This window comes from Oncorhynchus tshawytscha, linkage group LG02 (genome assembly GCF_018296145.1).
Source record: "Oncorhynchus tshawytscha isolate Ot180627B linkage group LG02, Otsh_v2.0, whole genome shotgun sequence".
Taxonomy (NCBI): Eukaryota; Metazoa; Chordata; class Actinopteri; order Salmoniformes; family Salmonidae; genus Oncorhynchus; species Oncorhynchus tshawytscha.
Genome location: NC_056430.1, coordinates 26,119,291 through 26,136,017, shown reverse-complemented (window position 1 = coordinate 26,136,017; position 16,727 = coordinate 26,119,291). Strand labels below are relative to the sequence as shown.

Sequence of the window (16,727 nt, the reverse complement as noted above, 5' to 3'; positions counted from 1 at the left end):
TAGGTCCATCGGCCAATTTCTTGGGCCACTATAACTATTTTGCAAATTGGCCTGGACCCCTTTTACTACACGGAGCACTGCTTATTCATCACGACTGGACTACCGACGTAACAGCACGGGGAGGTTCCGCATGAGGAGGCTATAACAGACTTCCTCCGTCACAACGTCCCTCTTAAGGCCCTTCTGCTAGCTTGCATGCCCCGGCCCGCGAGCTATCTGAACTGTGTCTCCAGCCAGCCTAACTACACACTGGACTCCTATGATCACTCGGCTACGCATGCCTCTCACTAATGTTAATATGCCTTGTCCATTGCTGTTCTGGTTAGTGATTATTGTATTATTTCACTGTAGAGCCTCTAGCCCTGCTCAATATGCCTTAGCTAACCCTTTAGTTCCACCTCCACACATGCGTTGACATCACCTGGTTTAAATGATGTTTCTAGAGACAATATCTCTTTCATCATCACTCAATGCCTAGGTTTACCTCCACTGTATTCACATCCTACCATACCTTCGTCTGTACATTATGCCTTGAATCTATTCTATCGCACCCAGAAACCCCATTCGTCCGTAATGGGTCTGCGGTCAAACGACCACCCCTCATCACTGTCAAACGCTTCCTAAAACACTTCACCGAGCAGGCCTTTCTAATCGACCTGGCCCGGGTATCATGGAAGGATATTGACCTCATCCCGTCAGTAGAGAATGCCTCGAGAGTGCCTTCCTCACCATCTAAAATAAGCATGCCCCATTCAAAAAATGTAGAACCAGGAACAGATATAGCCCTTGGTTCTCTCCAGATCTGACTGCCCTTGACCAGCACAAAAACATCCTGTGGCGTTCTGCATTAGCATCGAATAGCCCCCTTTTCAGGGAAGTTAGAAACCAATATACACAGGCAGTTAGGAAAGCTAAGGCTAGATTTTTCAAGCAGAAATTTGCATCCTGTAGCACAAACTCAAAAATGTCCTGGGACACTGTAAAGTCCTTGGAGAATAAGAGCACCTCCTCCCAGCTGCCCACTGCACTGAGGCTAGGAAACACTGTCACCACCAATAAATCCACGATAATTGAGAATTTCAATAAGCATTTTTCTACGGCTGGCCATGCTTTCCACCTGGCTACCCCGACCCCGGTCAACAGTCCTACACCCCCCACACCAACTCACCCAAGCCTCCCCCATTTCTCCTTCACCCAAATCCAGATAGCTGATGTTCTGAAAGAGCTGCAAAATCTAGACCCCTACAAATCAGCTGGGCTAGACAATCTGGACCCTCTCTTTCTAAAAATGATCTGCCAAAATTGTTGCAACCCCCTATTACTAGCCTGTTCAACCTCTTTTTCATATCGTCTGTGATTCCCAAAGATTGGAAAGCAGCCGCGGTCATCCCCCTCTTCAAGGGGGGAGACACACTAGACCCAAACTGTTACAGACTATCCTATCCTGCCTTTCTAAGGTATTCGAAAGCCAAGTTAACAAACAGATTACTGACCATTTTGAATCCCACCGTACCTTCTCCGCTATGCAATCTGGTTTCTCGCCTGGTTCACCAACTACTTCTCTGATAGAGTTCAGTGTGTCAAATCAGAGGGCCTGTTGCCCGGACCTCTGGCAGTCTCTATGGGGGTGCAACAGGGTTCAATTCTCGGGCTGACTCTCTTCTCTGTATACGTCAATGATGTCGCTCTTGCTGCTGGTGATTCTCTGATCCTCCTCTACGCAGACGACACCATTCTGTATACTTCTGGCCCTTCTTTGGACACTGTGTTAACCAACCTCCAGACAAGCTTCAATGCCATACAACTCTCATTCCGTGGCCTCCAGCTGCTCTTAAACGCTAGTGAAACTAAATGCATGCTCTTCAACCGATCGCTGCCCACACCTGCCCGCCCGTCCAGCATCACAACTCTGGATGGTGCTGACTTAGAATATGTGGACAAATATGTGGACAACTACAACTGGTTAGACTGTAAACTCTCCTTCCAGACTCACATTAAGCATCTCCAATCCAAAATGAAATCTAGAATTGGCTTCCTATTTTGCAACAAAGCATCCTTCACTCATGCTGCCAAACATACCCTTGTAAAACTGACCATCCTACCGATCCTCAACTTCGGCGATGTCATTTACAAAATAGCCTCCAACACTCTACTCAACAAATTGGATGCAGTCTATCACAGTGCCATCCGTTTTGTCACCAAAGCTCCATATACTACCCACCACTGCGACATGTATGCTCTCGTTGGCTGGCCCTTGCTTCATACTCATCGCCAAACCCACTGGCTTCAGGTCATCTACAAGCCTCTGCTAGGTAAAGCCCCGCCTTATCTCAGCTCAATGGTCACCAAAACAGCACTCACCCGTAGCATGCGCTTCAGAAGGTATATTTCACTGGTCACCCCCAAAGTCAATTCCTCAGTTTGGCCGCCTTTCCTTCCAGTTCTCTGCTGCCAATGACTGGAACAAACTGCAAAAATCAATGAAGCTGGAGACTCATATCTCACTCACTAACTTTAAGCACCAGCTGTCAGAGCAGCTCACATATCACTGCACCTGTACATAGCCCATCTGTAAATAGCCCATCCAACTACCTCATCCCCATACTGTATTTATTTATTTATCTTGCGCCTTTGCACCCCAGTATCTCTACTTGCACATTCATCTTCTGCACGTCAATCACTCCAGTGTTTAATTGCTATATTGTAATTAATTTGCCACCATGGCCTATTTATTGCCTTACCTACCTTATCTAACCTCATTTGCACACAATGTATACAGATTTTTCCTACTGTACTATTGACTGTATGTTTGTTTATTCCATGTGTAACTCAGTGTTGTCGTACGTGTCGAACTGCTTTGCTTTATCTTGGCCAGGTCGCAGTTGTAAATGAGAACTCGTTTTCAACTAGCCTACCTGGTTAAATAAAGATGAAATAAATAAATAAAGGAAACCTGGCACCATCCCTACGGTGAAGCATGATGGTGGCAGCATCATGCTGTGGGGATGTTTTTCAGAGGGAGGGACTGAACAGAGCAAAGTACAGAGAGATCCTTGATGAAAACCTGCTCCAGACCTCTCAGGACCTCAGACTGGGGCAAAAGTTTACATTCCAACAGGACAACAACCCTAAGCACACAGCCAAGACAACGCAGGAGTGGCTTTTGGAAAATTCTCTGAATGTCCTTGAGTGGCCCAGCCAGATTCCGGACTTGAACCCAATCGAACATCTCTGGAGAGACATGAAAATAGCTGTGCAACAAAGCTTCCCATCCAGCCTGACAGCTTGAGAGGATCTGCAGAGAAGAATGTGAGAAACTCCCCAAATACAGGTGTGCCAATCTTGTAGCGTCATACCCAAGAAGACTTGATGCTGTAATCGCTGACAAATGAGGTCTGAATACTTTAAGGCACTGTATTTATGCCACTTTAAACTTATAATACAGATTGATGTCCTTTGTTAAATAAAATGGAGGCTTTACTGTAAAGGACCTTCTGTTGTGTGAAGAGCTTTGAGTGAAGTGTACATTTACAAAAATGGCAGCAGACTAAGTTGGATTTTGTAGGAGAACACACATAACCAAACCTTTGTTCAGCATCAATATCCTGAAGAAGGTCAATCCTGTTGATATTGCAAAGATGTGTACAAATGTTTGAGGTGTTGTGAAACAACAAAGGCTACAGGGTGACATACAGCAAACATTTGATATTGAAACACACTGAGACAACAAATCTGTATTACCATTTAAAGTAGCCTACACACAAACGCAATGACATGGGTAGACTGAGTCATGCTAGCTATGTGGTCAAAGCCATGCATCCCATTGACATCCATGCACAATGTGAAAATTGGACCTAAGATGAAGTTACGATTCTCCACTGGATGTGTTGGGAAGTGAAATACCCTGCATAGGTAATGTTAAAATGAAGTAGAAACTACTCAAATCTCAGCTCGCTGTCTGTCTACTGCACAATGTAGCTTAAAATGGAAACCATGTATTCACAGAGAGAAGGGATTTGGGCAAATTAATAAGAGAGAAGTAATAACCAGACAGCATAGTGAACAGATCACAGCACTCTTTCTCAAGCCCCACCATCATATTGAGACTCCAAGTACACATTACCTTAATTTCCTTTTACGAGTCCTTTAATTTAAACACTCCAGGTTAGTGCTCTAGAATAGATGCAATAACGAGCCTCTCTCCCACTGAATCACTTTTGCTGCCTCCCTGGCCTGGGGGCCTAACGCTATGCATATTTTATATGTATTAATTACCAGATCTGGTCTGTTTGAGTGGCATGACACTCCCCAGACCCTAAATAAAACAGCTTGGTGGAGCTCAGTGAGAAGGCGCCTCACGGCCCAAGGCCTAGATTAATTGGGTTAAAGTTAGAATCGGGGTTATGGGAAGGATTAAATCAAAATTCTACAGTTGTCCCCGACATGACTCAAACGCACAACCTTTGGATTGCTAGACGGTCGCAGTATACGCCTAAACATCCTCTGCGACCAACCTCACTACTTTTGTTTCTGTCTAAAGTAACTAGAATATTAGTAGGTATCATATGTCTTGGAGGTGCTTAGAGCCTCAGCGACTGTCTCTCTATTGATGCGACTGTCTCTATGTATAATACCAGGCTGGAGGGAGAGACAGTCGCTGAGGCTTATCTGATATCAATTAATTAATTATTAAATTATATGACATGCTATTTTATGAAATCGATTAATTGATTACGTGATTGAATGAAACCATGCAACAATTATACCATTAATAACCTGGGGCACCACGGAAGCATTCATTTATATAGAGCGGTTATCTCCCGAATCCACTCTCTTAAAGATCTGAAGATCTTTTATATCAAAAGCAGTCAATTATTAATCGTCACCTCGATCGGTCTCATTCTGATTGTCGTAAGTACTTGGTTATCTGCACGGACCCTAGCTAATAGGTTAAATCAGCAATACACAAATTGTCTTATTTATTTACAAATACCTAAATAATCACACAGAATTACATATATATTTATATGCACAGGATAGATCACACATCAATTTCTAATCATGTCATGAAAAGCCCCTAGCGGGCTAACCCGATATGACGGCTCGTTACACAAAGGAAGGGGGTTGGGTTTGAATGAAAGAGCGGGAAGACTGAGGGACAAAGGGATTGAATCTCTATCGGACCTTGAGAAGCTATGCTACAGTAAATACAGAGTCTTACGCATTCTAATAACCACCCATTCGGAAGAGGAAAATGCAAGATATATATATTCACTCTGAGCTGCGCCTCGATAGATGGGTCAAATATGGAAGACTGGTTTACCCAGCAGAGATCGCCATTGCCCTTTGAAGAATCTTTCTGGTCGTTGTGTTGTAGAGCGGATAAGTTAAAATACCCTGCCGTTCTTCTGAGATTGTCTGTCCTTTTCTAGGCCACGTATGTTTACAGCTGCAGCTGATAACTCAATGTCTAGAAGGTATCACTTCTTCTTTAGTGAATAAACGTTCAAAGATCATACCAAGTTGCCATAATCAGCTCGCGCTGTACTCTGGCTGGTCTAGTCGAAATTCACCATTCCAGTGTGGTGATCGTCACCTCCATGTTGAAATTCACACTTTTAAAGCTTAGGGCAGCAGTCTTAACATTTATGGAACTAAATGTTAATTTTGTTCGGTTGTAGTTGAAATAAGCCCTTTTAAACGTATGGACACCAGTCCTCACATCATCGGTAACAAGGTTTGACTTGCGTCAACGGGCTTTTGTACTGGGGGGAGAAGGGCATGTTTCATAGTTCTCAACCAATGTCTGTTCACTTGGGCATGGCCACTGAGTGGGCCTACGTTTTACTATGAAACAATTATCTTATTTAGGAGGCTAAAATTACATTTAATCTTTTCACAAATAGTTTCACATTTAAACATTTAAATTGCACAACAATTCCATGTGAATCTGATAACTAGAATGTGTAGACTTTCCAAGATACAATTTATGTCATCCTATCATCAGATAAAGACAGACAACAACTGATCAGACATCATATTCTTTAAGTACCAATGGACATTTTCAACTGGTTGAGAAAGGGAAATATTGTTCTTTCCCCAACCTTTTGATGGTGCCATACTTTCACTGAGGTAACACAGGGCTTTCCAAGAGTCCATTCTGTAGAGTGAAGAGAAAAGGGGGGAAGGTATTTATGGGATGGTCATAAATCTCACCCAACAGGGCAACGTTATGACAGCACTTACACTGACCCTATTGACCACAAATCAATGACTACGATCACTATAAGGCTGTTGCATAAAAGGACTTGACACATTCAACTATTCCAAACTATTTCAGACTATTTCAAACCCATAGTATAATGGAAGGGACCTGACAAACTGGGTTGAGGAAGATGGACCTGATTCCCTGGTCTATTCCATCACCACTATAACTCATAGCCCCCATCACAGCTTTCATCTCACCCCACCACTCCAATACCACATACCTGAATTTCCCATCCTCTCCCTGTGGTGAGACCTGCCAATGTTTTGGCCACGCCAACCTACCGTCCACTCCTCTCCAGTCATGTCCTCTGAGAAAATCTATCATTCATCGTGGCCGTCAGCGGCAGGCTCCTGCATGACCTTCCTCTGGCCAGCAGTGGTAGAGCACAACATTTACACTACAGCAGCTGCTCTGGTATGGTCTGCTCTGCTCTCCACACATCCTTCCATCAGAGGGATTGACTGATGCAGTGGGCAGCAGTGTCTCCAGGACCACCACCACCACCAGAGAAAAATCTGCAGGCTGAGGTAATAAGGCACTAAGCCACAGCACACAGCAGTGAAAATATGCCTAGATACTACAGCAATACAGTCTGGACCAAAGGCATTTACCTGATACAGCTACATTGATGAAGAACTCTGTGATTTATAGTCTGCTGAATTTGTTCATATATTACAAGATAATGCATAATGCATTATATCATTGACAGCTTCTTGACAAGGACATTCACCTATAAATGTGTGCATTACTGCAGATTTAATCATTGAATATTCCTCATGTCCAAACAAATCACATCACCTGGGTTCGTAGATCAGCATAAATGAATTCCCATGAGTCAAAACCACAGAGAGTGATTCAGTCATCTGAGTGAGTGACAGCAGGTTTACAGAGGTTGAGGACGGACCACCAGTGTCTAGACCACTGAATCTCTCTTTGCCTCACTCTAACACTCCAATTCCCCCGAGTTTCATAATGTAAGGGGTAGATGTGGGTTTTTGAGACACAGATATTCTTTAGGAGACCCTATGTACCTGTGATGAGCTGGGACCCAAGAATCAAAACAATTTGCTAAAATATTTATTTATGTGTAAAATTGAGAGCATTCTCTATATTCCTCAGCCCCCAGTATCATATAATTATTTAAGGTGTTTTGTAAGTGCACCTACTAGCATCTTGTAAGTGTACCTACTAGCACCTACTAGCACCTACTAGCATCTATAAAACAAAAGCTTTGTCCTTGGCTGTTGGAACAACCTATATATTATTTTATCTAAAAGTAGTAGATCATAGGCCCTTGATAATTACTTAGATTTTGCCTTGCTCAAAGGTACATCGACAGATTTTCTTTTCACCTTGTTGGATTGGGGATTAGAACTAGCAACCTTCCAGTAACAAATGCTCTAACTGCTAGGCTACCTGCCACCCCTGTCTGATTGGTGACACCATTCACCTGCACACAGAGTAGGGCAATAGAACAACACAGGGAGGAGTGGGGCTGAATAGAAAAGAGGAAAGAAAAAGACAGCAAGAGAGAGACTTGTGAAAATAGTTGAGAGGTCAAGGTTGAGCTGACAGGGTGCATTTGAGGCTTGGACCCCGCTCCTACCTTTGATAACGAGCGAGCGCGATATGGAGGATGGGAGTGTGACAGCAAGGGCTCTAGTGTGTCAGAGATACGAGGTATCCTTCCATCCTGTTTGCTGTGAATCACAAAGGAAAAGTTTGAGTTATTGACATGGATATATTATGTCATTATGGGTTACTGTTAGGGTTAGGGTCGATTACATTGGAAAAATCATGTTTGGTTGGTTTTGAGTTGAACATCTCCGGTAGAGATCAGAGAAACGGTAGTGTAAATTCTGGAAATCACGGAGGTGCGAGATTGGACCTCACCACATTAAAGAGAGGAGCACACTGTAGATGATGTGACTGAGCTGACTGTCTTTCCGGTCTCTCCCTAGTAAATACTTGGGATTAACCCATAATTGTCTTTCTGTCTTGCTCGACTGGCCTAGAGTGTTGTCTCCTGAGCCTGTGAAGTGGTGAGGACAGGCTATAACTAGGGCTGTCAGGCAACTGGAATGTCTGAACCATTGAAATAGAATTTGAAATTACTGGGTTGTTCTTTGGTTTGAACAACACAGAGTGAAAAGGGACATGATCCCTCCCTCCCTCTGTCTGATCATGTTTACTCTGGTGACAAGATCTTATTAGCAGCCTGGCCAGAGCTGTATGATTGAGTCAAAACATGTTACTTCACACAACATCTCACAAAGCAGTCAACTGCTGGATCGACTGGCAGTCAGGCTTTTAACGGCCCATATTAAATAAATGGAAGAGCCTTCTACACACAGAACCTTGAACAGAGGGCACCACGCTGAGGCTTGAAGCAGGAGGCATTCTATTAAGGAGTAAGGCTTGGCACAACAACCTGGCTGGCAGGGAAGGTGAGCTGCTGAGAATATGTAAATCTCTCTCTCTCACATACGCACACACAGGCACACACGCACACACACACACATACACATGCATACTTTTCAATCACATGGCACAGGGGGTGGTTTGTAGGTTCAATAAGCCTATTTACCAAGTGGTGTTGTTATCCTTAAATTGCAGCTCTACTCAGCTGACGGGTTCCCTGCCCATTAACCCTTCAGAAACCGTCAGTGCACACCACTGAACATCACTGACAACGCACTGTTGACCTGGAGCAGACACTCCTTTAACAGCATTATTTCATATCTTCTATATGAAAACATTGCAGAATCATGTCGGAGAGCTCATTTCAAATGTTTTTCTTAACCAAAGCATGGCACATCATAATATTGCCCCACTACAAAGCAGGGCCCTGCAGTGCTTATTCCATCCTACAACAGTACGACACGTTGGCATCTGGTAGTAGGCTGGTTTAGATGGCGGCTGGGTAAAGCAGGCACTACTACACAGGGAGGGATCAGATGGTTCAGCCTGACAACTGGTCACCTCACCCCAGGAACACACACAGCCTGCTTAATGGATCGGATTACGGGAGCAGAATGTGTGTGTGTGTGTGTGTGTGTGTGTGTGTGCACCCATCAATGGTAGCTTAAAAGCCACCAAACAAAGCACACATCCAGTGAGTGTGTCATCATCTCAACACTAAGGGAGAGCTTTACAGAGAGAAGAGATGATGGTCTCAGTGTGACTGGTGACAGTAACAATACTATCCCAAGTGTGTCACATCCCAATACCAATTACAGGGACACCTGCCACACTTTGAATGTTTAAAAAATTCACTGAGTCCAGAGCAATGGTTTTGCGCACCTCGAGTTAGTACTACGTACAGTAATCTTATACATTTATTTTAATTTTATTAACTATTTTAATTTATTTTTTATTTAATAGTGACACTGGCCTAATTGACAGAACATTGTGTGAAACAAGTGATTGGTGCAGCTAGTCATCCATAAGTGGCTCAGTTAACATACTGCAGTGGAGGAGTGATTGGCAGAGAGAGAGCATGTCCTGGTCCAGGTCTAATCTGGAGAACTGAATCAGAGAATGAGAGTCATGCAGCCATTACATAATACAGCTGTCCAAAAATAGCCCCCGGTGAAGAGGTCACCAACCTTCAACCACAATCTGATTAAGATGCCACTTCCATGAATGCTGTGTGTGTGTGTGTGTGTGTGTGTGTGTGTGTGTGTGTGTGTGTGTGTGTGTGTGTGTGTGTGTGTGTGTGTGTGTGTGTGTGTGTGTGTGTGTGTGTGTGTGTACGCGTTTGGGTGTCCCACACCGGGAAACTTCTAGTCAAGGAGAACATTTTAAACCTGAAAAGTCTTCCTCCACACAGTACTGCTGGGTCATGGGCTCTGATGAGATGATGCAAATGAGCTCTCTCTACTCCTCTGATGGGTGTGGAGTATACGTGGAAATACAAATGAGCTGGACTGATTTGCATATATTGCAACAAAATGGAATGACAAATGCATTTCTCTAGTCCCTGAGCGGCAAAGAAAGAGTGAGAGAGTGAGAGAGTGAGAGAGCATGTTTGCACCAAGACAATAGCTCAATATCCTCAGTAAGGTGTTCCCTGTTTGGTATAATCCATACCAGTCAAAATGTATCAACACACCTCCTGCAGAAGATTGAAAAGGTTGCAATGTGGAGGGCAAACATTCACTAATTATTGGTGCAATCAACAGATCGATACTATGGTTCAAGATGCAGTAAAAATCCAATTTGATCTAGTGTTTAACTTCAGCAGCAAACCAAGTCTGTTGAGGGCTTATATTATACAGTATCATATCAACATGTACTTAATGATGTACAGTATCATATCAAATCAAATCAAATTTTATTTGTCACATACACATGGTTAGCAGATGTTAATGCGAGTGTAGCGAAATGCTTGTGCTTCTAGTTCCGACAATGCAGTAATAACGAACAAGTAATCTAACTAACAATTCCAAAAAAAAACTACTGTCTTATACACAGTGTAAGGGGATAAAGAATATGTACATAAGGATATATGAATGAGTGATGGTACAGAGCAGCATAGGCAAGATACAGTAGATGATATCGAGTACAGTATATACATATGAGATGAGTATGTAAACCAAGTGGCATAGTTAAAGTGGCTAGTGATACATGTATTACATAAGGATGCAGTCGATGATATAGAGTACAGTATCTACGTATGCATATGAGATGAATAATGTAGGGTAAGTAACATTATATAAGGTAGCATTGTTTAAAGTGGCTAGTGATATATTTACATCATTTCCCATCAATTCCCATTATTAAAGTGGCTGGAGTAGAGTCAGTGTCATTGACAGTGTGTTGGCAGTAGCCACTCAATGTTAGTGGTGGCTGTTTAACAGTCTGATGGCCTTGAGATAGAAGCTGTTTTTCAGTCTCTCGGTCCCAGCTTTGATGCACCTGTACTGACCTCGCCTTCTGGATGACAGCGGGGTGAACAGGCAGTGGCTCGGGTGGTTGATGTCCTTGATGATCTTTATGGCCTTCCTGTAGCATCGGGTGGTGTAGGTGTCCTGGAGGGCAGGTAGTTTGCCCCCGGTGATGCGTTGTGCAGACCTCACTACCCTCTGGAGAGCCTTACGGTTGAGGGCGATGCAGTTGCCATACCAGGCGGTGATACAGCCCGCCAGGATGCTCTCGATTGTGCATCTGTAGAAGTTTGTGAGTGCTTTTGGTGACAAGCCGAATTTCTTCAGCCTCCTGAGGTTGAAGAGGCGCTGCTGCGCCTTCCTCACGATGCTGTCTGTGTGAGTGGACCAATTCAGTTTGTCAGTGATGTGTATGCCGAGGAACTTAAAACTTGCTACCCTCTCCACTACTGTTCCATCGATGTGGATGGGGGGGTGTTCCCTCTGCTGTTTCCTGAAGTCCACAATCATCTCCTTAGTTTTGTTGACGTTGAGTGTGAGATTATTTTCCTGACACCACACTCCGAGGGCCCTCACCTCCTCCCTGTAGGCCGTCTCGTCGTTGTTGGTAATCAAGCCTACCACTGTTGTGTCGTCCGCAAACTTGATGATTGAGTTGGAGGCGTGCGTGGCCACGCAGTCGTGGGTGAACAGGGAGTACAGGAGAGGGCTCAGAACGCACCCTTGTGGGGCCCCAGTGTTGAGGATCAGCGGGGAGGAGATGTTGTTGCCTACCCTCACCACCTGGGGGCGGCCCGTCAGGAAGTCCAGTACCCAGTTGCACAGGGCGGGGTCGAGACCCAGGGTCTCGAGCTTGATGACGAGCTTGGAGGGTACTATGGTGTTGAATGCCGAGCTGTAGTCGATGAACAGCATTCTCACATAGGTATTCCTCTTGTCCAGATGGGTTAGGGCAGTGTGCAGTGTGGTTGAGATTGCATCGTCTGTGGACCTATTTGGGCGGTAAGCAAATTGGAGTGGGTCAAGGGTGTCAGGTAGGGTGGAGGTGATATGGTCCTTGACTAGTCTCTCAAAGCACTTCATGATGACGGATGTGAGTGCTACGGGGCGGTAGTCGTTTAGCTCAGTTACCTTAGCTTTCTTGGAAACAGGAACAATGGTGGCCCTCTTGAAGCATGTGGGAACAGCAGACTGGTATAGGGATTGGTTGAATATGTCCGTAAACACACCGGCCAGCTGGTCTGCGCATGCTCTGAGGGCGCGGCTGGGGATGCCGTCTGGGCCTGCAGCCTTGCGAGGGTTAACACGTTTAAATGTCTTACTCACTTCGGCTGCAGTGAAGGAGAGACCGCATGTTTTCGTTGCAGGCCGTGTCAGTGGCATAGTATCAATGCAGGGGTCTGGGACATAGTCCCTAATAAAGCTTCATGAAGACATTGAGTATTTAATGCGTCACTGACTGTTATCTCATCAGGACTGCACAACAAAATCTCCAAAGAAAACACCATATCTGGCCATAACTGCAGCAACAGAGATATGGCATGGCTGGCCCTTTTAATTAGGGCAAGTGGGGCCGTAAATTATGGCTTGTGGGGCTGTCTGTGGTGCAGTCTGCAGATTATGGAGTGTGTTGGCATTTTAATCATGGCATATTTTGCAGTATGTTAACTGTCATATGTCAGCTGTCAGTGAACCCAAAACTAACCTTGACAGTTAAGTTTTGGTATAATTTCTGAGTGGTTAAGCTGAATGTTTGGGATAGGGTTAACCTTGACGATTAAGTTTAGGTATTCATTGGTTAAGGTTTGGGTTAGGGTTAAAACAGAAAAAAAGATGACAAAACACGTACCTAGTGCTGGGATTGAACGTGCGATCCTCTGAGCCGTAGCTCACGGTTTGAGCCCGTCCTCAACCCCACCCAGAACACCCTAGCTTGTCGTGAACCTACTGGATGGCCATAGGCGCTTGCGTTGCCTGTAATGACGGTAGGAAATTGCAATGGAAATAAAATGACACCCCATGCCATTATTTCAATATGCCTAAATACGTCATAATCCACCAGAGTTTGGCCTGGGATTGCAAACATAGCCAAGAGACATAAAACCATGAATCCAAGCACTATCAGATTCCTGGATCAACATCAAGTATACAAACACCCCTCTACTACACCAACATACTCAGTAATCACCTGTATTCTTATAGCTAACATCTAGCATAATGGTCCTGTCTTTCTATTCCACTGCCCAAACCCACCTGTCCTCTACCCACACACACTGATAGTTACCGGAGCTTAACCGGCCAGTCCAGCCAGACAGAACACAGACAGACAGCAGGCTATCTAATCAACCGCAGCAGCTAATGCACAATGAAAGCAGAGTTACTTACTCTAGGCACCAGTGTGAGCAGAGCGAGTGGAGTGCAGAGGCAGGTTCAGCATGGGATGCAGAGATCAGTGGACGATCAGCACTGCTCTATGCAGCAGAACCTAGCCAGGAAAGTGCTGGATACAACTATGTTCTCTCCCTCTCGCTGTCTCCGTCTCTCACAGGCTCTTAGTTTCTACCTCTCCTCTCATTTTACTTAATTACTTCAGAGTGGTCTTTTGCTATCGCTCACCTCCAAATGTCTTCCCCTCTTTCTCTCTTTCCTTCTCTCCCTCTACTTCTCTGTCTGATTCAGTGTTGGAGCTCTAACACCTGCTGTTAGATCGCAGCCTCTCCTGTCAGATGATGCTATGGAAAGCTCCCCTCTCTCCCCCTCCCTTCCTCATTACTCTCTCTCCCCCTCCCTCTCCCTCTCTCTCCTTCTCTCACATGTACACACACACACCACATGGACATGAGTGAGCAGAGTGCAGTGGGCGTATGGACATGAGTGAGATTCATGATGCGAAGTGCTAAGAAGGACATTATCTACCATACAAGATATCAAATCACACATTCCCCATTATCTACCTCATCCCTCTGACAATAATTATCCCATCCAGCACATGCTCCATTTGACTCTGTAGCGGACAGCTGAAAAGCGCAAAAAAAAAATCTAATCTCTAACATAGATTATGGATTCACATATGGAGATTAAAATAGCATAATAGGCAAGAGGACCCTGTCAGCTATTAACCATTGATTCTGCTGAGATTCTGTCTTTCATAGAGGACAATTCAAATAAGACACAGTCAAATCCATCTGTAAATAACATAATCTTCAAACGATGTCTACCAGAACCAGAAGTCTATCTCATTCCCCATTGAGCCAGACTTCAGTCTCTTTCCACCTCCCCTATGAGTACTTACCAGATATGCTGCACCTTATGGAGGATTGTGTCAGAGAAGCTCCCTCTCCTGGTTCCAAGGCCCATGCTACCTGCTCCTGTCCTCCTGCTCTGAGGCATGTTCTCTGGCTGCTGCCTGCTGCAGCTCTACACTGGAAGAGGGTTCCACCTGGACCTACCTGGACCGCGCAGGCTCAGCTAGACAAAGGACCAGGGTGGATGCCCATTGGTGAGGAAACTAAAGGCCATTGACGGGAGGAAGACTTAGTCTTCCTCCCGGTCCACACCCAGATCAGAGTTTAGTGGTCCACACCCAGCTCAGAGTTTAGTCTTACAGGCCTGCCCAGAGCTCCCTAAAGCACATTGTTTGGGTATGGTTCCACACCAGTCTCAATAGACACACAAAACCATTTTGTCTTAGTTTTTCACAGCCAGTAGTTTCCCCCCGTCTATCTCCCAGGTGAACTACTTTGGAACTCACACAGGGAAGATCATGTTACCTCTGATAACCTTTCCCCTCATGAGAGGGCAACCAGACCGAGATCCAGGCAGCCTGGAAGGGTCTGATGAGGTGCGTGGCATGTGAGGCTAGAAATATATCTCAATCTGGGCCTCTCCAATTGGCAAAGCTGACAATAGGATGAGCAGGGTATCATTGTTCCCAAACAGAGTGAGAATGAGGGAGTCAAACCAGGTCATAGGGAGTCAGTATCCTAAATCACTCTCATTGTCAGCCCAGACAAAGATCAATGTATTTGAGAAATACTTGGAAAAAGAATGCTCATTGGCCTGTGCTAATTAAAGGGATCCTCCATAATCTCTCTCACTCTCTCTTCCCCATTCACTTCCTCCCCATTCTTTCATTCATTCATTCACTCCCTCTCTCTCTCTCTCTCCCTCCCCATTCACTCCCTCTCTCACTGTCTTTTCAGCCCCTGCAGTCATCTGTGGAGCCAGCTAGGCTAAATTTCACATTTACACACTGTCATTCTGCAGATACTTCAATCCGTGCTGAGAGACTAACAATCCCTATGTGGGAGGAGGCACAGATACTATATTGAGTGTGTGTGACAGAGAGAGGTAAGGAGAGGGGCAGTGGCCTCCTCACTGAGTGTGACTGAAGGAGTAACTTTATCACTTTTTTATCAGTAAGTAACTCCTGTCTGGTCTGTCCTGGGGCTGTGGGATTCATCGTTCCCTCTGAGTCTGCTGGGACTAGGAGGACTACACATGGCTGGACGCACATCAAATGAGAACCCTGTCAACCCTGCTTACCACCTCTGCTTCTCATAATTCAATTGTGTTTGGAACTCTAACTCCATTGATTTTGTTAGTCCTGTGCTGGAAACAGTGTGGTGTGAGACAACACGACAGCCCGGCAGACAGACAGGCAAGGCCATGGCCCCTGTCCCCAGTCCCCTGAAGCCCAACCTGATGATGGAATACAGGCAGGCAGCAGCCTCGTAGTTCATTCCCAGTGTCAGCGCCAGTCACACTGACCACTGGGGATGGAGGTAAGCTCCTCTGCTCCGTAATGAGCTCCGGCCCAACCCAGGTCATCCTTTGTCCCTGTGCTTCAGTGTACTTTACTGCTCTGCTCTGGTCATGGTCCGATGGGAGCCCAGCACAGCTGTGGCTTTTGCTCTGCTGACAAGGTGACTAATTAGGTGATTACAATCATTAAGAGGATGGCCAGTGATCTCAGCATGTGCTCCAGGTGGACATCAGTGGCTGACTGAAGTGCATTCAACTCCAAAAGCTGCAAAAAGCAAAGCTAGCCATACTCAAGGCTAGCCATGACAATACCACCAGTTGAAAGCAGCAGAGTTAAATATAGAAATTGTGTTCAAAACAAATGTTAGAGATGTATCTGAACCACTCAGGTATTGTTATGCTGATGCATCTAGCCACACAATCCCCAAAGCACTGTGATCACATACACGTTTAGCAGATGTTATTGCGGGTGTAACGAAATGCTTGTGTTTCTAGTGCAGTAATATCTAACAATTTCACAACAATACACACAGATCTAAGTAAAGGAATGGGATTAAGACTATAGAAATATATGGACGAGCAATGTCAGAGTGGCTTAGACTAAGATACAGTAGAATAGAATACAGTATATACATATGAGATGAGTAATGCAAAATATGTACACATTATTAAAGTGACTAGTGTTTAATTTATTAAAGTGGCAAGTGATTTCAAGTCTGCCTGTTTACCCTGCTATCATCCAGAAGGCGAGGTCAGTACAGGTGCATCAAAGCTGGGACCGAGAGACTGAAAACAGCTTCTACCTC

The 16,727-nt window shown here is 44.9% G+C and overlaps 1 protein-coding gene across 9 annotated transcripts in view; it reads right to left on the bottom strand.

The window, feature by feature from the left end:
* LOC112218790 (rap1 GTPase-activating protein 1) overlaps positions 1-16,727 on the bottom strand; it is a 130,108-nt gene that overhangs the window by 34,079 nt on the left and 79,302 nt on the right. For 6 of the 9 annotated variants that reach the window (XM_024380017.2, XM_024380026.2, XM_024379946.2 and 3 more), the window contains exon 3: positions 7,875-7,968. The exons of 1 other annotated variant lie outside the window; for it this stretch is intronic. Coding sequence is in view for 5 of the 8 variants with exons in the window: in XM_024380026.2 (XP_024235794.1) it covers positions 7,875-7,968 (94 nt within the window). In the remaining 3 variants the exon portion in view is untranslated. Of the gene's footprint in view, positions 1-7,874; positions 7,969-13,006; positions 13,132-13,542; positions 13,885-16,727 lie in introns of those variants that run through there. 2 more of the 9 variants (XM_024379997.2, XM_024379987.2) reach the window with 2 other exon arrangements.